This window comes from Dreissena polymorpha, chromosome 3 (assembly GCF_020536995.1).
Source record: "Dreissena polymorpha isolate Duluth1 chromosome 3, UMN_Dpol_1.0, whole genome shotgun sequence".
Taxonomy (NCBI): Eukaryota; Metazoa; Mollusca; class Bivalvia; order Myida; family Dreissenidae; genus Dreissena; species Dreissena polymorpha.
The window spans coordinates 142897875-142925482 of NC_068357.1; the positions used below are offsets into that span (position 1 = coordinate 142897875).

The 27608-nt window shown below is 37.1% G+C and overlaps 1 protein-coding gene across 10 annotated transcripts in view; it reads right to left on the minus strand.

Annotated features, from left to right (window-relative positions):
- Positions 1–16187: 16187 nt before the first annotated feature.
- Positions 16188–27608, minus strand: part of LOC127871775 (DNA annealing helicase and endonuclease ZRANB3-like) — a 238710-nt gene continuing 227289 nt past the window's right edge. For 4 of the 10 annotated variants that reach the window (XM_052414953.1, XM_052414952.1, XM_052414954.1 and 1 more), the window contains 6 exons: positions 26423–26543; positions 26121–26237; positions 24022–24165; positions 22432–22535; positions 21953–22061; positions 16188–20830 (listed from right to left, as the gene is read on the minus strand). In XM_052414953.1, the coding sequence (XP_052270913.1) occupies positions 20639–20830; positions 21953–22061; positions 22432–22535; positions 24022–24165; positions 26121–26237; positions 26423–26543 (787 nt within the window). In that variant the 3' untranslated portion in view covers positions 16188–20638. Of the gene's footprint in view, positions 21317–21952; positions 22062–22431; positions 22536–24021; positions 24166–26120; positions 26238–26422; positions 26544–27608 lie in introns of all 10 variants that reach the window. The other 6 variants (XR_008045547.1, XM_052414960.1, XM_052414956.1 and 3 more) reach the window with 6 other exon arrangements.

Consider the following 27608-nt stretch of genomic DNA (forward strand, 5'->3'; position numbering starts at 1 on the left):
TGAAATATGGATTTAAAATATGTTGATATGTTGTGTTTTTTTGTTCTTTTCACAGTTTTACATGAAACCATTATACTATGACAAACATATATACTTGAAAGCACAATTAAAGAATTTGACGACAGGGTGCTTACGAAGCAAATGTGTGTGTTTGGTCAGATTTTATCGAGTTCACCGACAATCGCTTCAGTAAATATATCGCCAAAAAAACACTTGCTACTGGTAGGGAGACTGGTAGTCCGGTTCAATTGTCAACAAACAACCACAAGTATCAAATACAACACACACGTAAATAAAACGAGTTAGTAGATAGAAGCACACCGGGCTCAATCACCGTTCCCGGAAGCATGCCAATTTAGTTGATGATAACAATACCGCACAGGTAGGGTTTCGCCCGGGTAATCGGGCTACACCCATAGTTCAAGACCATCCTAACATTGAACAATTGAAATTCAGTAACAACTACAAATATCTGGAAATTACAGCATTAAAACAAAATGTGTCCCAACGTTCTTGAATCTGATAAGTTCATTAAGTAGGAGTGGTGGGACACATCCCGGGTCCGCACATAACGCAGCCTCAGGCGCGGAAGGACTCCATAAACTCCGAAGTACACACACGCACAAAGCACATGGGGCGCAAATCTCCTTTGTAACGACTCTAGATCGCGGATCTGCTATACTTAGCTTTAGCAAATGCATTTAGTTAGCAACAGCATTCTAAGACTGCAATTACGTATACATAACCCCAACCATACATATGCATATTGTTATATCCAGTAAGAAGAAAATATACACGATTATGATCATTCAATATACTTGCTGAGGCAAAACGGAAATTTACAATATAGTTTTTTTAAATTAAATACTTTTCAGTTGTAATATTTAGATATCTAAATATTTAGATAATACATTTAATGAAACTCAATATCCACATCGAGGCCTATACATCGTCTATTACCTGTATCCTATCAGTCTACTAAATATATAATGTTCATGATGATCTCCATCGTCGATGATCCCAAGGCGAACATTCAATTTACCTTTACTTACTATGGTCAATGGCGTTTTCCGGTGGTCAGCTTTGATTTATCACCACGTAGTTTGTAATTACATATAATGCTTTTTCACAGTTGTAACTAACATATGCAAGGGCACATACTAGTAACTAAGAAATTGGGATGAAAAGTATCAATTTAGATAACAAGTATATATCAAATCAACTCTACATGGTTATAACATATTTAAAGTTTCAAATTAATTGCTTGAAAATGTGGAACAGGTTCGCTCCACAAAATGAGAACAATTTATGCGGACCAACTGAACGACCGAATAACACTCTCCCTGCGGAGATATACACGCGCTTCTTAACCAGGCGACCCGGGTTCGATCCCCGTTCCCGGAAGCTTCAGTATGTGAGTTTGGTTAGTGGTCTCCATACCCGACAGGTGGGGTTTACTCCGGCTTCCTTCCACAAAACAAGACCACACCAAAATTAAAATTATCATTCAGTAAAAGCACATACAAAAAGTTTGAAAATGCAGCTATAATTAAAAATTCGTTCCAACTTTGGGAAGTCGAATACTTAATTTGGTATGAGAACTGGGACACATTCCGGGTCCTCACATAATACAGCCTTGGAAGGACCTCATAAACATTGAAAAATAGTAAAATACAAACACACACACAGAAACTATTTCAATCTTGGCTGAGCGTACACTTTCCATGAGGTTGTTACGGCGATTTAGTCGATATTCCTTTGTCGAGCGTACTATGTCAATGATGGTACGATACACATTGTATTTCCCGTGTCCGAGTTGATAATTTTCCATTTGATTATTATGGAGACTGCGCGATGACGCTTTTCGTTTTCATGTTATATTTACAGCAAACCGATTATTTTTCATCACCATCAGATAACACCATTTATGTTTAAGATGAGAAGAAAAGTCGATTTCCATTCTCTGATATTACAAATTGATTGAAATCATACTATATTGGCAGGGAAACTATTTCTGTTCACTGTACCTACATGAACTTATGGTGACCATTGCCCTATCCTTCACCAGCCTTACAAGCTCAATGATGTTTTGTTATCTGTGTCCTGTATGTGATACCAGTTGTCAATATCCCGTCTGTGGTACCGGTTGTTAGTAACCCGTCTGTCATACCGGTTGTCAGTAGCCCGTCTGTGATACCGGTTGCCATTAGTCCTTTGATACCGGTTGTCAGTAGCCCGTCTGTGATACCGGTTGTCAATATCCCGTCTTTGATACCGGTTGTCAGTATCCCGTCTGTGATACCGGTTGTCAATATCCCGTCTTTGATACCGGTTGTCAGTATCCCGTCTGTGATACTGGTTGTCAGTATCCCGTCTAAGATACCGGTGGTCGATATCCCGTCTGTGATACCGGTTGTCAATATCCCGTCTTTGATACCGGTTGTCAGTATCCCGTCTGTGATACCGGTTGTCAGTATCCCGTCTGAGATACCGGTGGTCGATATCCCGTCTGTGATACCGGTTGTCAGTATCCCGTCTGAGATACCGGTGGTCGATATCCCATCTGTGATACCGGTTGTCAGTAGCCCGTCTGTGATACCGGTTGTCAGTATCCCGTCTGTGATACCGGTTGTCAATAGCCCTTCTTTGATACCAGTTGTCAATAGCCCGTCTGTGATACCAGTTGTCAGTATCCCGTCTGTGATACCGGTTGTCAGTATCCCGTCTGTGATACCAGTTGTCAGTATCCCGTCTGTGATACCGGTTGTCAGTATCCCGTCTGAGATACCGGTGGTCGATATCCCGTCTGTGATACCGGTTGTCAGTATCCCGTCTGAGATACCGGTGGTCGATATCCCATCTGTGATACCGGTTGTCAGTAGCCCGTCTGTGATACCGGTTGTCAGTATCCCGTCTGTGATACCGGTTGTCAATAGCCCTTCTTTGATACCAGTTGTCAATATCCCGTCTGTGATACCAGTTGTCAGTATCCCGTCTTCAGGCTTACACCATTTCTTATAAGGGATTGTATTGTATTTCCTTGCACTTAACCTTCACGTTCTATGATGGAATGATGGTTCATATTTGATTTCCCTGCACCTAGATAACACATTCAATGATGTTGTAATGGATAACAATTAATTTCCGTAATCGGGATTTCAAGTTTAATAATGTTATTATTATAATATGTGATGCCCCTTCACTTAGCTTACATGTTAAATGATGTTTTTATTGCCATATTTGATTTCTCTTCCCATAGCTTGCAAGTTCAATGATGTTCTTATGGATTACTTTTGATTTTAAATATTTTATTATGGTTTTATCGATTATGTTTGATTTTCAAATACTGAGCAAACACGTTGAATGATGTTATGGTAGATTATGTGTGATTTCGCTTTACATAGCTTACCCGTGCGATGAGGTTTTTAATTATTTTTTTTATATATTTAATACTAGTATCTCATTCCTCTTTACCTTTACGTACACAGGTGTACTTATATATCACATCTGATTTCCCATTCAATAGCTTAAACGTTTAAGGATATTATTATGGGACTGACAACTTATTTTATATTAATATGGATTATAATTATTTGATGTTATCTTTATCTATCTTACAAGTTCAATGATGTAATTATGGATTATATTTGATTTCCCTTCATCGACCTAATCAGTACAATGGTTTTACAAATGCGGACAGTCAATTTTCATTCACACAACTTACAATTTAATTGATGTTGTCATTACAAAAACTATATTTTCCTTCGCTTGGGGTTACAAATTACAATATTTTTTTTGTAAAGTTAAGGATTCATGCACGTGTGATGGCGATGAGTCGAGCTCTCATTCACAACTATCGATCTTCCATGAAAACAAGATCGAAATGCGATTTCCATATTGTAAATATAAACAAACTTATTCGCAATAAAGTCAAGTTAAAATGATTATAGCCAGCATGCCATATTTCAATTTTGCACGATGAATTTTTTTAGGAATACTTTTTTCGGACGACACTTTCCGCCTTAACAGGATTTTCGCTGAGAATAGACTTCCTTTAAACGAAAAATAGCATACAAGCTGAAAGTTTCGCCCCTGATTAGTCCGTGCGTACTGCATATGCTAATCTGGGACGGCACGCTACGCAAATGCATTAAGCCCCGTTTTCCCAGAGCGAGGATCATATGAGTGTGCTGTACTTTCATTTAAAATAAAAACCAGGCTTCACAACATAGATCAGTATCAACTAAGATTAAGATAGACCAACCGTTAAAACTGTACTGAATATTGTACTTTGCAGTGTTTTCTGTAGTGGCATAGACGGGAAATGATATTTTGTTAGATGTATCATGTCCACGACTTAGTAACTATTAAAGTACCTTACTCGTGCGAACAACTTCATACGTCGTGGGAACTTACACTTACGACTTACAACGAGCTATAGTTATCTCGTTCTCCTGAGTTATAGTAAGTGGTAACAACGTTTAACGAAGTCTTTCCAACTAAACATGCTGTTCACTCTAGTTATTAAGTCGCTCACACGCCTTTTCCAGTCGTTCATACGAGTTAGCCATGCTGATATTACGAGAAACTCAGTAGTGGGAACGGGTGACTCAGTTACGGCATAAGTAAAAGATGCACATGATTTGCACATTTTAGCCGCCGTAGTTTTCTATGTAATTGTGTAAGCTGATCCGATGCAGCAACTATAATTCTTTATAACAAGTACGTACGAATGAATATAATAACACCGGGTTTGTCAAAGCTTCTTAGAAGATTCTATTGTTAGCAGGAATGCCTGGTTATTTAAAATCGATATAGATCTAATATGTATAAATATACTCTTCAACAAATCCTATCAGAAATCACCAACAGCACACGCATATTCACTATTGATATGACATGTAGGCCTACTGTGTCCTGACACGTACCAGGAAAATGTTGAAAACCCATCATAAAATCAACAGAATACGCTTGACTGATTAATATATTTTTCACGCGACAATTCATCTATTTCGTCAGATTTCATGAAAGTCCTGATTATACACAACTAATATAAAAATTGTATATTGTTACTATAAAACAGACTACCATAATTTTTAATATTCATTACATAATCGATTAAATATGAAGACGCCTATATTATATTATTAGGTATTTCGACAGTGTTTATCCGATCTTGCATATAAAGTATTTCAATATTATTCAGTTTTATTTACAGCCTTCGATTACACGCTTTTTTGTAATCATACTTGTTTGTACTTGTTAGTAGATCTATACTGTTTTCATACGGTACCACTGCTTTCATACTGAGGGTTTCAGAAAAAAATATGAATAATCACATTGAGTGTTGGAATTCAAAGAGACAATTAAACGAATATCATTTAATGTATGTTTAATTAATTTTATCATTATTATATGTATGTATTTTTCTGTGTTAAAATATGAATCGCCAATCAAGAGTCCGCGCGGATCTGGAAATATCTTTCGCAGCATGCCTACGCTCAAAATCGATATTTTCACGCGAACGAAATTGTAATATTCGTGTTCACAAGGTCATATACAATCAGGCAAAGTAAAGAAAATAAGCATAAAATATCAGACGAATTTAGCGAGACGAGGCCGCGGCCTACCACTCACACGCGCTAGGCCTTTGTTTATCAAGAAAGGCGCGGGCCGTGTAGCAAAAGAGTAACCGCATTATATCGATACGGCCTAACCAGTCATTAGGCGTTCAAATATTACACATTCATTACAATTTCAGTTGCAACGCAGTACACTGTTATCTTGTAGCGATCGACTGACCCACCATAAAACTAACTTAAAAGCACGCAGTTATTCTTTCTACTCATTAATCTGTTACAAGATTCATACTTATATAATATACATGTAGATATGTATTTAGATGGAATTTCGCTTATTTAAATTTGTTAAAAATAGAATAAATCTCGTCAGTATAATAATTTATGTCGCTCCGCTGAAAGACAATAGGTGTACATGAATGAAGATTTACAGCTGTGGGCTATCGAAGCAACTATGATATTGAAAACGTTACAAAAAGGATTAATTAAATGAGTGAAATATATTATTAAACGTTCATTTCAAAGAGTAACGGTATAAGATGTTATGAAACCGAAAAGAAAATGCTTATAAAATGTTCAGAGTTCGAAAGTAAAACTTAACATTTTATAACGACGTAACCAGATTTGCACGAAAAAACAACAACATCAAAATGAAAACAACACACACGCTTGTTGTATTCAGAAGCGAAGGTTATATGATTTGTGTTGCAGTTTTTAGTCATAAAACAACAAAACGCGAATATTTCTCTGCGTCCATGTTACTACTAAACACTTCGATTTCTAGAACATGTGATTGCCTGCGAATTTCAGTTTAAATTAATCGTCCAATTACTTAATAAATTACGAAAATAAAACTTGGATGAAAAGAACAACACTACATCATTTGATATTTAAGCCCATGTAAGGATGGACAGAATCGTCCCAATTTTGATTCATTATTAGTTCACGTCTTTAATTTGTCTTTAAACTGAATATTCCATCACGATTTTGTCCTGTTTTCTAAACTCGTGCATTCCATTTAAGTTCACAGCTAGCATGTTGACAACAAATGTAATCATCACAAAAAAAGGAGTTGTTTCGCCTCTTTGACCGCTGCTCTAAGAAAACGTGGCTTAACCCATTTATGCCTAGTGGACTCTCCAATCCTTCTAAATTGGATCAATTTATTTCCAAAATTAGGGATGTCTAGTATATTGATTTCTATATTTAGAATATTTCTTACAGAAATTCCTTTAGCAAACAGCATCATGCGGCGTCTCATCTGGGTCTACGCTGTTTGCCAAGGCCTTTTTTCTAGACGCTGGGCATAAATGGGTTAATGCGGACTTCTCAGGCTAATATAGAACAACAATGTGGACACATGCATTAGACCACATTTTCCCAGAGCGAGGTTAAATGTAATCATCACCCTCCCAAAAATGGAGTTGTTTCACATATTTGATGTATTGATTATTGTTATCACGAGTCGCATATCCAGCTTAGCCAATATACATTGCTTTTATCAAGAGCACGGACTTACGATAATGCATATGCGCCGACCTAGGTGGCACGACTCAAACTAAAATTCCATGTGTATGACTATTAAGTTTTCACAGTTGCTGACGTAGGTTTGGGCGGACTTCAACCCCTGAAACAACATTATTCACGACTAGTGAAAGCGCCACTCCGGGTCCAACGACTGCATTCGTTTTAAAGACCAATTAGTCGTTAGACATTGAGTTTAAGCGACTGATGGTACAGTAAAAACTACATGTACACTTAAATTGGGCCTATAATTCAAAATTCGTCGCAACTTTCGTAAGTCGTGCACACAAGTTAGAAAGGGACGCTGGGAGTCTTGAACCCGCTTCTCGCATTTATTGTATCACCTAGACATAATGTTAAGTTGTTAAGTTATATACATCAGTAACATGTAGTTAATTATTTTCCTACTAGTTAGAATAAAGCACTCGTATTATTTTGGAAAACTCAAGAGATCCATTCTTCACGTTTACCTTTTTACCTGATTATACTAAAAAAGACGTTTCATCAACACATGTGACTTCAGTATGGAATATAATATAAGTTCGTAATTTTTTTCCTTATTGTTCCTGGTCGCAAACTTCAGCATATGTACAGTGCATTACTGGTATGACTGACTGTACATGGTCGTAAATATTTTAATTCGTTACTTTTAATAAAGGAAATAATGATTACCCGTAATTAATTATTTACAAAAGGGCAATTAAATTCGAATCGTTGAATAAAAAAAGGACTACAATGACTTTATAACGGAATCAGAAATTCAACAGAACTAAAACCTTGAACCGCCTATGATTGCTACGGGTGATGTGAAACTTGTATATACACGTATGTTTGCATGTGCGGTACGAGCTTGAGTTCAACTGCGTAGCTGCTTTTCAATGTGAACTTGTCCGCATTTCATTTATTGCGCACGCACGTCTTTATATCAAATACAAGAACAAATATGTTTTTGACCATAAGAAAATAATAATATGCAAAATAAAATAATTACGGTTCGAATAATTCTATTAGCACGTGCTGCACGTGTAAGTCCCACATGAACACGATACAGAAGCGTCAGAGTGTCATGTTTGAATGATTTTGATACAACTAGTAGTTCTTCAAACAACAATGTTCGATACTGCGCATGGATATTTCAATCGGTTTTGTGAAATGAGAATGTTCAACGTGTTGCGTTAGATTGTACATAACCTTAACCAAACGTCAGGATCGTTTCTATTGTTTTCCTGTATAAACTGCCAGTTTATACAATACAATGTAATTCATGTAACTCATGACCGCGCGACAAAATACGTAATACGAGGTAAAATTAATTAAATTTAAAATTAAATTTAAAAAATATCGAAATAACACAACGCCGGATCTTCACAAGTTCTAGACAACAATCAACGAAATATTTTCAAGCGGTTTTATTTGAACAACGCATCGGAACAATTTATTATCTAAATACAACTACAGTTTCAAAATTCCCTGTTTCCGTAGTTCGAGGAATATTCAGCGGATTTATGGTATGGTCTGGGGTTAAGGAGAGGACGTTAACATTTGATTGTGCAGTTGTGCATATTGTATCATCCTCATCAACATAAAAATCATCGAAGTCATCACAATATAAAACACTTTGATTCAAATATCTCTCTCACTGCACTACGCACTTTCGGAATACTTAGACCACTTCCACAAGCGCCTTTTCCGAGAAGTTGCGAGTGTACTTTACCGTCTATCAGGTTTTTAACATTAAGCACTTATTAAGTATGCAATGTAAAAACCCATATATGTAATAATGTCGCCGCATATTTATGTGTAAATACGGCTGTCCGGTAGGCGCAGTCGATGGTATACGCGCTTGCTGTCCAACAGACGCAGTGGTTGGTATACGCGCTTGCTGCCCGACAGACGCAGTGGTTGGTATACGCGCCTGCTGTCCGGTAGACGCAGTTGTTGGTATGCGCGCTTGCTGTCCGACAGACGCAGTGGTTGGTATACGCGCTTGCTGTCTGACAGACGCAGTGGTTGGTATACGCGCTTGCTGTCCGACAGCCGCAGTTGTTGGTATACGCGCTTGCTGTCCGGGGTGACAGACACGCGGACGAACACAGAGACTGTTAGTTTCAATATCACACTTCATAGTAGGGCGGCAATATATTATTACATAGATATTTGTTATCGCATAAACGTGGTCCCGTTCATGCGTCAAAAAGCATCGAATACACACGTTTGTTCACGTTTGTACGTCGACGTGCATATCCGACATTACATAATCTCTAAATCAATAGATTTGTGCGTGTCCCTTTAAAGGGGCCTTTTCACGTTAAGGTATATTGACAAAAATAAAAAAAGTTGTTTCAGACTCGCAAATTTTCGTTTTAGTTATGATATTTGTGAGGAAACAATAATACTGAACATTTAACATGCTTTAAAATATCCATTATACTCATCTTTTGACGATTTGAAAACCTGAAAATTATAAGGCGTTGCAATGCGAAACGATTGAATAATTTGGAAAGATTTGTTGTTGTCGTTATATTTTGTGAAACTACGAGGATTGATTATATAAAGTAAAAAATACATTCTATCATAGCATGAGATCGGATGGCCGAGTGGTCTAGGCGGAAAACTTTTAAATACAGGACTCTGGACAGCGGTCAGTGGTTCGAGCCCAGTTGAGGGTTGTTGTTTTTTTCCTTTAATTGTATTATTGTTTTTTTTTTACTGGAGATTTTTAGGTCCCATACTGACAAACTTCAATACATTCCGAAATCTGTGAAAATGCCCCTTTAAGTAAGCCAGAGCATTTTCAGAGGCTGTGTTCTTATATTTAACAATAATGTTCATATTGCATTATGTGCATAAATATATTTCATGTTATGTTATAATTGCTAGTCCCTTTTGTTTAAGATCGTCACATAATTACGATTAATCATGTTGTGTCGTTTTATATTGATATACAAACATTTTAATAATTTGGTTTGGAAATCTTCTTTGAAAGCCAGGATAGGCTAACGACATATCTCCGTTTGCTAGTTATAATTCAGTCTGCCTTCTGTCGAAAAGTTTCGTAGTTAAATGTATAATAAGATATAAATGTGTAATTTGATGTGTGGACAGAATAAAAGACCGGGTTCAAAATTCTAGTTCCCGGAAGCATGTGAGTTTGCTTGCTGGTCACCATAAAATCTTTCGGTAACAACTAAATAGCTGGACATTGCAGCTATAATTCAAATCCCAATTTCGTCCCAACTTTCGTGTTACAAGTAAAGTTAATAAGTACACTCCGGATCCACACATAATGTAGCATCTGGCTCGTAGAAGATTTCTTTGATTTCAAAATACACACGTACATGTATGGAATACATATTTCGGATATGTCTTATATTGTGCAAATACCTGCATGTATAACAGTATAAAAGTGCATGGGAAATGTGACTACATATCGATAATTAAACTGCAAAAACATGCATGACAATGCTATACAAAAATATCCTTTAAGTTTACACTACATAACACATAAATCATGCGGTTGATAATATATTAATCAGAAATACAAAGTTTCAGCCCAACAAACAAAAGTTAGTCTGTCTGTCTGTCCGTGAACCTTGTCCAAAGTAAGTTTTCCTGCACTTTTCGAAGTTCAAACTTGCATATATTGTTCTTTATATTATTAACATAATATAAAGCTGTGTATTGTGAAAAAGATACAATTGACCTAGTAATGTGTATTTTTCAGTTTACGATTTTTATAACATGACTATTACAACTTGCTACATATTATGACGTGTCCGATACTTTTTGTCACTTATGGGACACGCTCATTTTTTTTTTGCAGTTTAAATGCGTATCTTTTACCAGATTGAGCGAGCGAAACGAGTGTTCACCGGTTTATACAAGTACATACATGTAAGAAATCGTAATATGGTGTGTTTGAATGAAATAATATTTAACAATGAAACAATGTCTTCATGTACAAATCAAAGCAACGAAATCGATAATTCGTCCAGGTTTTACCGTTTCATATTAAGCCATAAATCTAATTAGTGTTTATGAGTGTGTGTGGTGCGTGGGGTGGGGCGGTGGTGGGGGGTGGGTAGGTATTCTAGGTATGGAAAATAGCTTATGACGAAAGTTTTTATAATTGTATATATACCCACACACAATATATGTATGGTGCAGACTTAATTTGGTTTGTGAATGTATGTATTTGTGCTTGATTGAGTGTCTGTATAAAAGACGGTGGGGTTTGGGGGGGGGGGGGGGGGCACCACTAAGGTATATAACTATGGAATGCTATAGTTAATTAGGTAAACAAAACACATACTACAATTTTTGGTTTGTGAATGTATGTATTTGTGTTTTATTGAGTGTCTGCATAAAAAGACGATGAGGTTTGGGGGCACCACTAAGGTATGTAACTATTGCTTGCTATAGTTAATTAGGTAAAAAAACACATACTACAATTACAATTATACAGACATACAGTATATATAAATATCATGCACAAAGACACATCGGTAATAATACCATCATACCAAGACTTGATCGGCCGTTAGTATGGGCATATTATAGGGTCAGAGCTTCATCTAAGAAAACAAGTTTGGAAGCTGGAAGTTTAAAAAAAACGCAGATGTTTGCTGTTGTCCAATCAATACCGCAAATAGTCAAAACTGCATGAGATTCCTTTGTGTGTGATCACATCTCCGATCGATAAAGATGCTTACCATAATCGGGCAGCAAATTCAAGGGACTAACCGCCCTAATTCTTTGTTCCTCTCTTTCAGGTGTCGCGTGGAGTTTGAACTTAAATTTCACCGAGATGCGATGTGGTAGAAAAACAAGAAGTAAGAACGATGAAAACTGTTATTTTACTCAACATACTATGTGAACAGTGTCTGCAATTTAAGCTGGTAACTAATCGCACACAAGTCAGCATATATTTCGTGATTAGTTTTTATTGTATATAATATGGTCCAGAGGAGGATTATGTTCTTTCTTTATATATATATACTTAGTGGCGACGCGATGCTGGTTATATGAAAAAAGGTACATTGCCAATATGAATACGAAACAGTGCGATGTTCATGAACATTAAAGCGTTTTTTAACGCCCTTTGACGACGAAACACTGAAATGTTCAAAGCATTAAAGCGGTACCGAGCCCATAGAAATCGAAGAGGCAGAATGTTCATGAACATCGGAGCGATACCGAGTACATAGACGACGATGGGTTAAAATGTTTATGAACATCAAAACGATCAATTCCACAGACTACCAAGGGTTAGAAATTTTATGAACATCAAAACGATACAAAGTCCATATACTACAAAGCGGTACAATGTTCATGAACGTCAAAGCAGTACCGTGTCCATAGACTACAAATCGGCACAATGTTCATGAATGCCAAAGCAGTGACGTGTCCATAAACGACACAGCGGCACAATGTTCATGAACGTCAAAGCTGTGACGTTGTTTCAATAGACTGCAAAACGACACAATGTTCACGAACGTCAAAGCAGTGAGGTGTCCATAGATTACAATGCGGCACAATGTTCAGGAACGTCAAAGCTGTGACGTGTTCATAGAGTACAAAGCGGCACACTATTGATGAACGTCAAAGCAGTGATGTGTTCATAGACTACAAAGCGGCACAATGTTCATGAACGTCAAAGCAGTTACGTGTCCATAGACTACATAGGGGCAAAATTATGTCCGTGAACGTCAAAGCAGTGACGTATCCATAAAATACAAATCGGCATAATGTTCATGAACGTCAAAGCAATGACGTGTCCGAAGAAAACATAACGGCACAATGTTCATCATCATCATCATCATCATCATCATCATCATCATCATCATCATCATCATCATCATCATCGACATCATCATCACCATCATCATCATCATCATCATCATCATCATCATCATCATCATTATCATCATCATCATCATCATCATCAATCCCTTGACCGCATTCATCATCATCAATCCCTTGACCGCATTGGCCGTTGGGGATAAATGAGGAACGATTATATGTGCTGCCGAGAGAAATTCATCCATGGGAAGGGATGTCCATTCTTTTACATTATCCATGCAATGTTCATGCACGTCAAAGCGGTGCCGTGCCGATAGACAACAAAGCGGCATACACATCGACGAGTGTAACGTGTTAGAGGTTTAAGAATATCAAAGTGACATCTGGTTCACGGGCAACACACGCAGTTTAATTTTGATAACCTTTACAGCATACGTATTTATTTACTTCGACGCAGTATAATTACACCTGGCGAATTCGGCTGTACAGCCTTTTTCGATTTCAGAATTAAATATCTGGCTTATTTAGCATTTTTCGACACATGTTCTTCTTAACTTTTATTTAAGTTTATATTGAAATATATGTATAATAAGTTTTTTACATATTTTATATTAATTAATAAATATTTGACATGATCGTATATACCCGCTTTAAATATTAACAGCCATACAGTAGTAACAGTTATATCTACATGATCGTGTCGAAAATGTATCGAAGTGTGGTAGTAAACATGATCTTCCGCATGTTCATTTGTTTCATAAACGCGGAAAATAATTAAACAGTTTCGAAAAGCCAGACTTAAATTCTAAGCATTTTCGACACCATGATCTTGCGAATTTGATTTGCAATTAAAATTGTACGCGGTATTTCTTTGAATATTTTGTGTTAATTCACCCATAGGTATGGAAGAGTTGATGCTCAAACCTGTGAGCTCCCCTGTCAAAAATCGTAAAACGAATATTGCTCCATAGACTAAAAATGCACAGCAAGGAAGCAACACTTGCAACATCTTGTCATGTGCATGCATGTACATTTCATAACTACAGGTCTCTCGCGCGTCTTAGTTAAACTCAGATATTGTTCTATTTATAAGAACACGTTTATGGCGCGTGATCAACATATATATTATGAACCATATATATTTATACATGCATGCGTCCATCGATTTATTTTAAGTAAGTGTATGCAGCAATAGGATACATGCATCGATTACCGGATGATTTCATGTCGCATTGTATATATATTCACTGAAATATTATCGTAACAAAGCTGACACATACTTAACAATGTTCGATTTTTCAATTTACCGGTACATCCGACAGTTCATTTCTTTCTAAATACAATAACATTTAAGCTTAAATATGTTACTAATTTCGTCCAGCCATTATCTAATGGCACGCGCCCGATAGGAAATATCGTCTGCATCACATCGGAGCCAAGACACCTATTACCAACTCAGCACCCCTGTTTCAGGAAAAAATTAAGATCGTCGGTCGACCCTCGTTTAGGAGAGGTAATTAATATTCAAATCGAAAAAAATGCAGGCCAAGGCCTCATAAAAACCTGCCTGCGCACGCATGAAAATAGTTCTCATGCGACAGCAGATTCCCACACGACCCTCAATTACAACAAAACGCTTGTAAGTGCTTTCAGTCTGACCCCTTGGGCGCCTCATTTCGTCCGCATTGACTATCACATTTACATCTTTGTTACTTGTACACCCCCAGTGTTCACCTGAACGCGACTAATCGTTCGTACTACGTGTTAGGTTTCTCCAATAGAAGACCATTGGTGAGGCATTTTCAAAAATTATACAAAAAACAAATTTACAATGAATTTATTAAATTCATCAAAAGACGACAATGTACACGACGGGATTACGCCGATATATCTACGATCACTTGTTATTGATCGAGTTCTTACAGAAATGTGTGCATGTACCTATATACGCTGGAATGCCAAGATCAACTCTGTTTCAATGTAGTATTACGGGACATCTTGTACAGAAATCTGTTTTCGCAAATAATCTGATATTTTTTACACTTATATTAATTTAACATAATACATATTGATTGACTGTTATATTTATTTGAATACCCTCTTATTAGTTGTAGACTATATATATACAACAAATTATGCAAACTTTCATTAAATACCATGAACATAGTTATCCGATAGCCAAAATATAACAGATAATAAACTGAAAAAAGGTTGACTGGAATGCACTACAGAATCACACGTAATGATATGTACAGCGACAATGACGTCACAAATAACATAACAACGACGTCAAAATACACGGGACCGATATAAATTTAAGTCACGCCATGGTTCCACCACGGAATGTTTTCACCAGAAGACCGCGTAAATAACTCGCCAGACGTCAGTCCTTCAGCGGCGAACGCCATTCTGCAGCAGATTCGTTTGGAGCGAGTTCTGAAAAGATTCGGCTATTTTGCGTGCAACAATATATCGACAAGTCTATCATCGCCGAATGTTGATATTCGGCAGTGCGCCGACCCAACGAAAATACAGTGGCCGCTACACCGGAAGCTCACACAATACCAGAAAAGGGCACACAAGACCTCGTTAAGCCCAATCAATCTACAGAAAACCCCGAGACAAGGAGTCGCTGGCTGCCTTATCGCAAGCGATCCCTTTTTACGTCCGAAACCGGATGCCAGTTTATTTAATCGAAAGGCGGAAGTATTCAGCACGTTTTCTCCAAAAAAATCTCCGCGGCGTTTGCCATCCATTCAGAGTGAGAATATCACAATTGACAAAAACGTGTTGGTTAGCGACGCAAAATTTGTTAAACATCTAATGCAAAAGTGCAAAAACAATAACCCCCTAAAACTACCCGCCATAAACTCGGATAAAAGACTTAGTGGTCATTGGAAGAAGAAAATCTCGAAGGAAAGCGAATTTCACAAATGGGAGCGAGACCCGAAGGAATATTCCACGGGTTCCTCCAAACCGTTTAGCGGCCACAGGATTCAAGCTTCAGGTCGCCGAAAAGGTGGATGTCGCCTGTTGAAAGCGGCAGATGATAGCATACCGGTATACCAACGGAAGATTTCTAGCACTATTCAAGATGGAATAAAAACCCGACTTAAACAGTTCGGAGGGTCCCAGGAGTAGAATCTCACAGTTATAGACATGAGTTAGAGACCATTTTAGACATGTCCTTGTCAATGAGGAAGTTTGACATTTTTGATAACATTATAAAATCTCTGATAAAATTTTCTATGTATTGATATAATAACGAAGAGAACAAGCTGCTTTTGTTTATCTTTTTGTTTATTTTGAATAGGAAATTATTAACTGAACGCACTAGTGCCGTAAGTTTTGCGTGGCAGGCGTTCTATTATAACATACAAGTACGCAATCAGAGCACGTGAAGTATGTGCAAAGTGAAACCCCGCATTTCATTTCAAAATGAGATGCTGACAGGACAGATAGTTCAATTAACATGTAAAAGTCATAAGTGTAACAGACTAACTATTTTATTATCAATATGCGACAACATGGATTTCGACAATAATCCATTCTAGCAAGCTATTCACGACAAAGGTGCATTATTTGCAGAATTCATTATAAATGACATAACAGATCCGGTAAAAGCTAAACACGGGTGGAACCTTTTACCATTTAGAATCTACAACAGCATATTGGCCAATCATTTAATTCCAAATCTAAGTAGTAACCCGTAATGTTAAATAATAAGACATTACTTGACACAAAATACACTAACGATCTTAATTAACCCTTTGAGCGCTGGAACCGGAATTTGAAGGCCTTTGCAAACAGTTTGGATCCAGATGAGACGCCACAGAACGTGGCGTCTCATCAGGATCCAAACTGTTTGCTATTCTGATAGTATTCTTTGAAAAAAAAATGAAGAAAATGCTAATTTTAGAAATTCAGCAGACGACATTTTAGCAGATGACAAATTTCCCAGCATGCAAAGGGTTAACAGCGCCTTGATCTCCACTCTGCAAATCAAATACGTCATAAAAAAATTCATCACAATGCAAATTAAATACACTATCTTCAGAAACTTAATTCCATGTCGAGCCCTAGTAATGCACGTGATTCCATTGGTTATAAACATGATCTATTGGTCATGAACACGATCTCTTTGGTTATGACAAAGACAACTGGTAACAAATATGTTCAAATCATTCGGAACATAATCAGCTGTACTTAATATGATCAACAGGTTATGAAACATAATCAACTGGTATACAAATGACAAACTTGTTGTTACCATGATCATCTGATTCCTTTAATTCACATTAACCAACATACAAAATAGTTCTAAATCATGTGGATATGAACCATACTGACAAAGTTTGGAATAAAACACAGTCTGCAAATAACCCAGCTAAACCAATGAAAACTGAGTGTTCTGTACATGGTAAGATACTGAGGAGTCTTGTGTGAGTGTCAAACCATGTTTAACTAAATGATGTTCTTTAGGCAGGTGAGTGTGACTACCAGTGACTTTTACAAATACATTCTGTCCTCAGCCAAATCTTGTCAGCCAGACAACAGCCTTCTTATGTCTTACACTGTGTGCTAAACACTGCATATACAAGTATTTTATAAATTATTTGTTTAATTAACTAATTACATTAAAGTATAAACATGAATAGAGCATGCACTATTGAATCAAAAGTGACCATCCATAACCTATGCAAATTTTACATTAGATATAGATAAAAAAGAGAAACTCTATTTTATAATTAATCGGATATAATGCATTACATAACAAGATATAAACAAGAGTTCCACATTCCGAGACATATGCCCCCCCCCCAAAAAAACCCAACAACATAGCTTTGAACTAGTGACCCCAATTTTAATAGGGGTCATCTACTGTCTAAGGCCAACGTACATGTGAAGTATCAAGCCAATCGGTCGATTTGTTGATGAGTTATTGATAAGAAACGATTTTCACACTTTTTGTCACAGTGACCTTTGACCTAGTGACCCTAATTTCTGTAGGGGTCATCTAAATTCCAAGGCCAATGCAAGGGTGAAGTATCAAGCCAATCGGTCAATCCGTTGACAAGTTATTGATCAGAAACAAGTTTCATACATATTGTGACAGTGACCTTGACCGTTGACATAGTAACCCTAATACTGTCCAAGGCCAATGTACGTGTGAAGTATCAAGCCAATCTGAAAATTTGTTGACCAGTTATTGATTGGAAATAAACTGGTCTACCGACAGACATCCAGCAAAACAATATACCCCTTCTTCTTTGAAGGGGGGCATAATTATTTATTTTTTTAACATTGAGACACGAGTCAGTAATTTGGTTGCAACCCTAGTTCACTTTGACAATATGTTTGTGACCTGAGTTGATGGTACAATTATGGTAAGAGAACATACAATACACATAGTACAATCTGGTTCCATATCTGTAATAATTCAGATATTTGACTTAATTTTGGATATCTTGGCATTATTTGTGCCTACGTTATAGTTGATTTTGGCAAGGCACTTAATACATTTGGCCTAAAGTCCCAGCAATACAGTGAAGCATATCGCAGGTCGGCTAGACAGCAACACAATGGCATATAATTAGAAGCACTTAACTTTTAAAACAAAACAAAAAGACCTTAAAAAAATACTATAAATTGTTTTTCAAACTGGCGTTATTAAATAAATCATCACACAGTCCTTCAATCGTGAATATAAACTCTGAAGCTCAGTATTGCTTTATCTTCGATGGTAATGGAAAGAATCAGATATTATCAAAACATATGAAAGCAAAAGCTGCCAATGGTCAACTGGTGTTGCCAATGGTCAACTGGTGTTGTTCATAGGTGCGCAATTGTTGACTACTGTAAGTCTATGAATGTAAGAGACATTATTTTATAATTTTCCTATCACTGTGCTTAACCAGTGAAAACAAATTTCACGTTAATATCAATTAAAAAAGAAAAGTACAACCCGGATTCTGAACTATGGCTTATCTTCTAAATCAAGGGCTGTTTGTTAAACATGCATGCCCCCCATATGGGCTGTCAGTTGTAGTGGCAGCCATTGTGTGAATACATTTTTTGTCACTATGACCTTGACCTTTGACCTAATGACCTGAAAATAAGTAGGGGTCATCTGCCAGTCATGATCAATGTACCTATGAAGTTTCATGATCCTAGGCGTAAGCATTCTTGAGTTATCATCCGGAAACCATTTTACTATTTCGAGTCACTGTGACCTTGACCTTTGACCTAGTGACCTGAAATCAATAGGGGTCATCTGCCAGTCATGATCAATGTACCGATGAAGTTTCATGATCCTAGGCGTAAGTATTGTTGAGTTATCATCCGGAAACCATTTTACTATTTCAAGTCACTGTGACCTTGACCTATGACCTAGTGACCTGAAATCAATAGGGGTCATCTGCCAGTCATGATCAATGTACCTATGAAGTTGCATGATCCTAGGCCTAAGAGTTCTTGAGTTATCATCCGGAAACCATCTGGTGGACGGACCGACCGACCGACATGTGCAAAACAATATACCCCCTCTTCTATAAAGGGGGCATAATGATGGATGTGCAAATGCTTGTTCAGGTTTGACGTCACTAAACAGGGGTTAAGCGAATCAACACTTTGGGAGTTATGATCGTAAAAGTCAACAAAATTATCTTTTTAATGTTAAACAGAACACTCAAACATTATTTACCCGATAATGTAATCATATTTCAATGTAAATAGCGTTAAATATATTGACTTTGGATTTTCTTTGAAATTTCCCTTTAATGTAGGGTCAGAAAACTGTTGTTTGTTTCATAAAGTAAATCTCATAACAGTTGTTGAACACTTTCATTTATGGGTATTTGTTCTGTTTCAACAAATCCCGTTTTTCAAATTTTATGTTGATGTTGATCAAATTCTAAACAAGATTTCTTTGAGAAATACAATAACCCCTAGTAATCCAAATATGAAGTTGCTATGTAGTTTATCAGGGTTGCCACCAACCTGATGAAATAAAATTCCCAGACTTGTAGTAGTAGAAGTAGTAGTAGTAGTAGTAGTAGTAGTAGTAGAAGTAGTATTAGTAGCAGTAGCAGTAGCAGCAGCAGTAACAGCACTACAATACCAATACTTAAGAATGATCAAATGGGAAAAGGTAACCTAGCACTGGCAGTAAATATGGGGCTCATTTACAGGTCAGATTTGGAATCTCTGCTGTAAAATGAGATTTTGAATGAATTAAAGGGAGGCAAATCTGTAATAAAAAGAACATGCATAAACCGTAGTTTTTTCCCTTGTTTGAACCATGCTTAATCCTTATAATGCCTATTTCCAGTAACTGTGACCTTCACCTGTGACCTTGACCTTTGACCTAGTGACCTCAAAATCTATAGGGGTCATCCGCGAGTCATGATCAATGTACCTATGAAGTTTCATGATCCTAGCCCCAAGCGTTCTTGAGTTATCATCCGGAAACCACCTGGTGGACGGACCGACCGACCTACCGACATGAGCAAAGCAATATACCCCCTCTTCTTCGAAGGGGGGCATAAATATTAGAAAATAAAACTAATATGTAAGCAACACAGCTTTAAAAAAAACAACACTGTTTAAAATTGTAATTTCTATAGCACTTTTGAAGTATATATTAAAATATCTGGACAAAACACAGTGATGTCCTCATATCTGACTACAAACTGTCAATACTAAATAACACTCTGGACCATGTTTTGAGTTACTCAGGATTTCTGGAAAAATGCAGTGATGTCCCTTGATCTAACAGCCGTGCCCAGTTTCCGCACTGTTGCCCGCTTGGAGGCCTGTGTCGCGGTGACGTTGTTATGACATCGTACACACAGAGTCCGCAGGTTGTCAATGTTACATTGTCCTCCGCCCTCCCACACTGGGATGATGTGATCCACGTGCCAGAACTAAAATCAATTGTCTCTCTTTTAAGTAGTGGCGCTCTAGGAAAACTGGGCATAATGCATGTGCCTAAAGTATTGTCCCAGATTATCCTGTGCAGTCCACACAGGCTAATAAGGAACAACACTTTTCCCTTAGAATGGATTTTCGTTAAGAACAGACTTCCTTCAAAAGCAAAAAACCCCATAAAAGCAGAAAGTGATATCCCTGAATAGCCTGTGCAGCCTCTGGAACGACACTTTACAAACAATCAGTAAGCCCTGTGCAGCCTCTGGAACGACACTTTACAAACAATCAGTAAGCCCTGTGCAGCCTCTGGAACGACACTTTACAAACAATCAGTAAGCCCTGTGCAGCCTCTGGAACGACACTATACAAACAATCAGTAAGCCCTGTGCAGCCTCTGGAACGACACTTTACAAACAATCAGTAAGCCCTGTGCAGCCTCTGGAACGACACTTTACAAACAATCAGTAAGCCCTGTGCAGCCTCTGGAACGACACTTTACAAACAATCAGTAAGCCTGTGCAGCCTCTGGAACGACACTTTACAAACAATCAGTAAGCCCTGTGCAGCCTCTGGAACGACACTTTACAAACAATCAGTAAGCCTGTGCAGCCTCTGGAACGACACTTTACAAACAATCAGTAAGCCCTGTTTTGCCAGAGTAAGGCTCAAATGTATGTTAAGAAGGCCAATATACTTTGACTGGTTCACACATACAAATGTATGTTAAGAAGGCCAATATACTTTGACTGGTTCACACATACAAATTTTTGTTAAGAAGGTCAATATACTTTGACCGGTTCACACATACAAATATTGTGCTAAAATCAGAACACAATTCAGAATGCTTGAAGCTATACTTATAAACGCCTTTATTACAAAGACTGTTATTTCCCGCTGAATTTTTCACTAAGAATAACAATTAAGATTTATATGCTGAGTTATTTAAAACATCCACTGAAACATTGGAATAGACTGGTTTATCAGGTGGGTTCCAAATTGCCACGAGTATTACTAAGTTTTCTTAGCAGCAATTTCAATTTTAAATTGTATATTATATCATCTTTATAATGAATGAAGACCAGTCCAATTAAGATAAACAGTCACATTATGACAGTTACCAGTCCGGGCGTGGGTTTAGTGACCATCTGCTGCCTGACCTTCACACTGAGACTGACCAATGGGGAGCGACCGAGTATCTCCGCCCTCTTGCGTATGTCACGTGTATCCCTATTGGCACGAGCATAGGTAATAAGCAGAAATAGGCAAGTTAGGTTATAACATATGCAGATGTCATGGATGAATGAATGTTTAATTTAAGATCAATTAACAAGATTTGACTGACAATGCATAGGCAAATAAGAAAGAAAGGTCTTCATCGTTGGACATTGTATTGTAATAATTGTATTGTAAAAATCTGCATTTAACTGAAATGTTCTCGGCAGTTATAAATCAAGTAGTCATAAGTCATTACATGATATGAGATTTTGCAATTACAACATACGTCCTGAACAAGTTTGTTCAAACATAAATTAAGTAATGTTTTAAGTAGTAAGTTATTTAATATTTGAGAAGTATTTTTTCAAGAACTACAAAAAACCTGATGTGCTTGAACAAGGAGTGGGCATCCAGCTTGCACATCTGACATATCCCATGTTCCACTTCAAAAACCTGGTCACGTATGTATTCTGTATTGGTCAACATCTGAAATACACAGTCAGCGCTATTTTGTCTTTCACTATGCCTTCCACACACAACTTAGAGCTGCATCCACAAACCTGATGTTTAGTCTTATTGACATTTACTAAATAATTGTTACAGAAGGGCATAATTACAACAAGCATCGTCCCTATAAGCGAACAATATATGTTTTGATCGTATCAATGCTGTGTTAGAGCACTTGATCTCTGCACATCCTCTACTATTTGATTTCCTCTAATGTCATTTGAGTTATACTTAACAAAAGAAGAGAGACAGATGGAGAGAGGGGTGGAAAAAGGGATTGATTATGTGATCACTTTTTATGCTGAAGCTTTCTTTGGTTGCATTAAACTTTATTTCATTTAGAAGAGCTCAGCAGTTCAAGTGCAGAAAAGTTATCATGAACAATACCTTGGTGCTTTAAGTTGGCATAAATATAATACATTTGATAAAATATTCAATCAAATACTAGAAGATGAGATAATATTTTAACTATATAACATGGATAATTTATTTGTAAGGAATACTCATCTTTGTCTACACAGTCAGGAATTGAAATTAAAAAATTCTACAACTACAATATCAAGGAAATTGTTGGAAGCTTGACTACACAAGTATTTTCCTTGTTGAGTGAATAGACTAGTTTATCAACTAATCACTACTAAAGAAGTTGCTTTATTAAGCAACCCAGGCATTAAAATATAACCACTGCTGCCCCACTATCAAAGATTGTCAAAGATAACAAAATACTTATCGACATCTCATTTCGCAGGGAGATTAATCAAAGGGAGGTAAGTATACACAGAATCCATTTCTGCAGTTATATTTCTTTGATTACTGCTTAAATACGTTATGAATGTTTATACCTTTAGACAGTTATTAAATAGATCAATATTCAACTCAAGCTCATTTGTTACAGGGCTAAAATGCAAATTTTGTCCTTCAAAATATTATTTCTACTTATTTTTGTTCATTCAACCTTTCAATATATTATGTAATTCATCAGAGATTAATAAATACCCCATAATCAAAATACAAAAATATACAGCTAAAGTTTGCCTTCCTTAAGTCCCAAAGAGTTTTCAAATAACACAAACCGTGTGTGATGCATTTGTCCATGTATGATGGACTTGCTTGTGACTCAATACGTCTCTTTTTACAAGCATCACTACATAGTAACTACATGGATGAACACTGACATACCAGTAATATTGAACTTAACAAATACAAGTAAATTAGCGCCCAGTAAATTGATTTGGGCCTTGCCCTGTGAAAAGGTTTTTTATGCATGTGCGTAAAGTGTCATCCTAGAATAGCTTTATCTGGGACGACCCTTCCGCCTTAACTGAAATTTTGCTAAGAAGACACTTTTTTTAAACAAATAAGACCATAAAAGTGTCGTCCCAGGCTAATCTGGTACGACTCTTTATGCACTTGCTTTATGCCCAGTCTCCCCAGAGCAAGGCGTAAATCTCAAAACGTTTAGTACCCAATACTGCTGTGAGCAGGTTTGTGAACAGAAGCGTGTTTGCCAGGCGTTCTCCTCATTCACAATGGTGGTTGTCTGAAGCAGTTGGTTCCTGTAGGGCTTCATACACTGAACACAATGCGGGGTACCATCCTGGGAAACTACCTGAAGTTATTTTAACAAGCATGTCACAGACTTGCATGTCATAGATTTATTTATATTTAAACTTTTATTAAATTTGACTAATTCTGTGGCAGATAAGTTTGATAATGTTTAGCCCCAGGGCTAGCAAGTCTAATTCAACCACGAATGAGTTTGTGTTATATGATGGTTGTTATGTCTCAAAAAGTGATAACATGTTTCCAGTAAATTTATTTTGTACATCTTTTTGATGCAGTGGCCAAAAAGGCAAAGGGCCATAATTCAGCCAAAGCTTTTTGCAGCCAAAATTCATTTTGTTTATTGTTATCTACATAATTTACAAATGTCATTCAACAGTGAACATTTGAGGGAGATTCACCAACTAGTCAAAGAAAAGTTAAAAACACAAAATTTTGGGACTATATATTATAATGAATAAACAATGGGACATAATTCTGACAAAACGTGTCACAGCTAAAATTCCTTTCTTTGCAATAATCTATACATCAAGGTTGTTCAACTGTGAAAGTTTGAAAGTAATTCGCTCCGTTGTTAACCCTTTGCATGCTGGGAAATTTTTCGTCTGCTAAAATGTCGTCTGCTGAATTTCTAAAATTAGCATTTTCTTCGATTTTTTCAAAGAATACTATCAGAATATCAAACAGTTTGGATCCTGATGAGACGCTACATTCTGTGGCGTCTCATCTGGATCTAAACTGTTTGCAAAGGCCTTCAAAATTCGGTTCCCGCACTGAAAGGGTTAAAGAGGAGTATCCTGTTGTCATCAAACTTAGATCTACAACCAAGCTACCCTAAGTCTTCTAATATTGCTTGTAATGAAAATGCTTCTACAAGCCTGCTGATAATCTGTATGATACAGAGAATTTAAGCATGCAAAATTTACCAGGTCAGAATTTGTGGGCTTTTGTTAACTTCCATCACTGGTATCCTGTCAAATGATGGGAATTGTAGAATTCCAATTTATGCATAGGTTTCTACTGTGTAATGCTGGAAATCATATTAGGAAAATCTCTCTTTAAGGGTGGTTTTCTTATTTGAAGGCTTTACTGAATGGGTGATGTTTATAATTTATTGTAAAAGTGGCGTTGTCCGTCTGTCAAAAACTTTTCAGGGCTATATGGGTGTACTGATATCAATAAGAATTGCCATGCAAAAAAAGACCATAGTCCTACACTTTATTAAATCAGAGTTTGCCCTTTGTGTTGTCATATGGTGTACATTTTCAGGGCTAAGTCTCAGATATGATACAAAATTTAAACATGAAACTTCATGGGAGTATTAATATCAATGGTTTAAAATGCCATGCGCAAGAACCATAACCCTACACTTTCTTAAATAAGAGTTATTGCCCTTTGATGTTTTTGTATGCTGTAACTTTTCAGGGCTCTATCTCAGGAACGCTACAAGATTGCAGCATGAAACTTCATGGGTGTATAGATATCAATGAAGAGAATTGAAATGCATAAAACAATAACCCTACACTTAATTATTTTTATTTAGAATTAAATCGTATTTAAAGGGATTTTCACTTATCCATTAACAACATTAATTTGGCGGGGGATATCAATTCAACATATTTGCTTGTTTTGGAGGTATTTGCTACTATCACACACAGGACACAAGGGGGAATTACAAGACAAAAAGAAATCAGACTGCTTTCAAACTCAATTAGAGAATATATGAGCCACATTCTGGGAACACTGGGCTAAATACATCTGCGAAAAGTGAAATTTCAAATTAGTCTGTGCAGTCTGCACAGGCTTATCAGGGAGACACTTTCCGCTTTAATGAAATTTTTCATTCAAATAAAATCTCTTCCAAATAAAAATTCAGTCAAAGCGGAAATTGTTGTTCGTGATTAATCTGTTTGGACTGCATAGGCAAACCAGTACCACATCTTTACACATACAATAAGACCTGTTTTCCTATAGTGAGGCTGATATACATTTCAAAGGTACCTGGGCAGTTCCTGAAGACTTGTCTGTGCCATGCACACTCCCGCCAGGTTTATGTAGCTGCCTCACACTGCCCTGTATGGACTCAGCGGTGTGGTGGGCAGCCTTACTCACGTCAGCCTGTAAGCAAGCCTTGGTTATCTCCTTACAAATATGTGTACATGTAAACTGACTGACCCACAGACATCTCTGTTGAGTCCAGTATAAACAATTTTTATTTGTATCTGACGGTATAATGATGTAATCAATGTAGAAGTAAAAGTGTAGGCAAAGTTAGACCAAATTTATAGTGAACAGCCTCTGACCTTGCTCTTGTATCTCTGAATGTTGACATTCTTACAGCTCTTCAGCCTCTCATACTCCTGTAGGGGGCTGATGAACGGAGCACTTGACTTCACTAGCAGACGACGCTTTGTCTCCGATAAACTAGCAAACAGTTTAGGAACTACAGATCAATCAATGATCATTGGGTCATTGTCGACCTGAAATGGCTTGAAGTCACCCAGGGGTGACAAGAAGCCGATTCATGTCACCATGGGGTGACTTGAAGCCGATTCACGTCACCCTGGGGTGACTAGAAGCCGATTCATGTCACCCGGTGGTGACTAGCAACGGCTTGAAGTCACCCCAGGGTGACATAAATCGGCTGAGTTGTGGGCCATTTCAGGTCGACAATGACCGAATGAGCTCAATCAATATGTTCAATTTACGCGAATTTCAATAGTTGTTAAAACTGAGCTTGCAGAAATAAATCTCAATCAATGACTTATAGGCCTATACAGTTGTGATTGTCTTCACCAATTATGTTATTTGTAAACAAGAATCTGTGGTTGATAAAAAAATATGAACCCAGTTGGTATTAGACGGCCAATATGACTGTGTGAAATGGGTATGCTCATAAGCAATAGTCATATAAGAGTTCAAGTGTTGTAGTAAGATGGTCAGGTTAAAGACTTTAAGCCTCCCTAGACAAGATGCAATGGGTGGTGACAAACAGGAACTAGCTTTTTTCGTAAATGTTTGTAACTAAACTTGACAGAAGGTAATCAGCAATAACTTCAAAAGTGTCATTGCTACATGTAATACAACAATTGAGTTCACCAACAAATAGCCCGTCATTTCAATTATACCAGGCATGGATACAGAATCATCAAAAGCACTGAAAATTTAAGCATGAAAGTTTTGAAGCAATTGGTATTTGTGCTAGAAAAACTAAAAAGATATATTTATTTTACCAAATAGCCCATTTCATTTATCATAGATCCAAATAAGGTAAATGTTTAAGTGTGGTAAGATGAAATGGGTGGATAGGGAAATGGTCATAGGCAAATAGATGTGGACAGGTAGGCATTGGTGCTGGAAGATACAGGAAAATCTGTCATGGATTGAAGGATGAACAGAACATGCACTGTATGTGCCTCCCTCTGAGACAGGAGAGCTTAACCCTTTCAGCGCTGGAACCGAATTTTGAAGGCCTTTGCAAACAGTTTG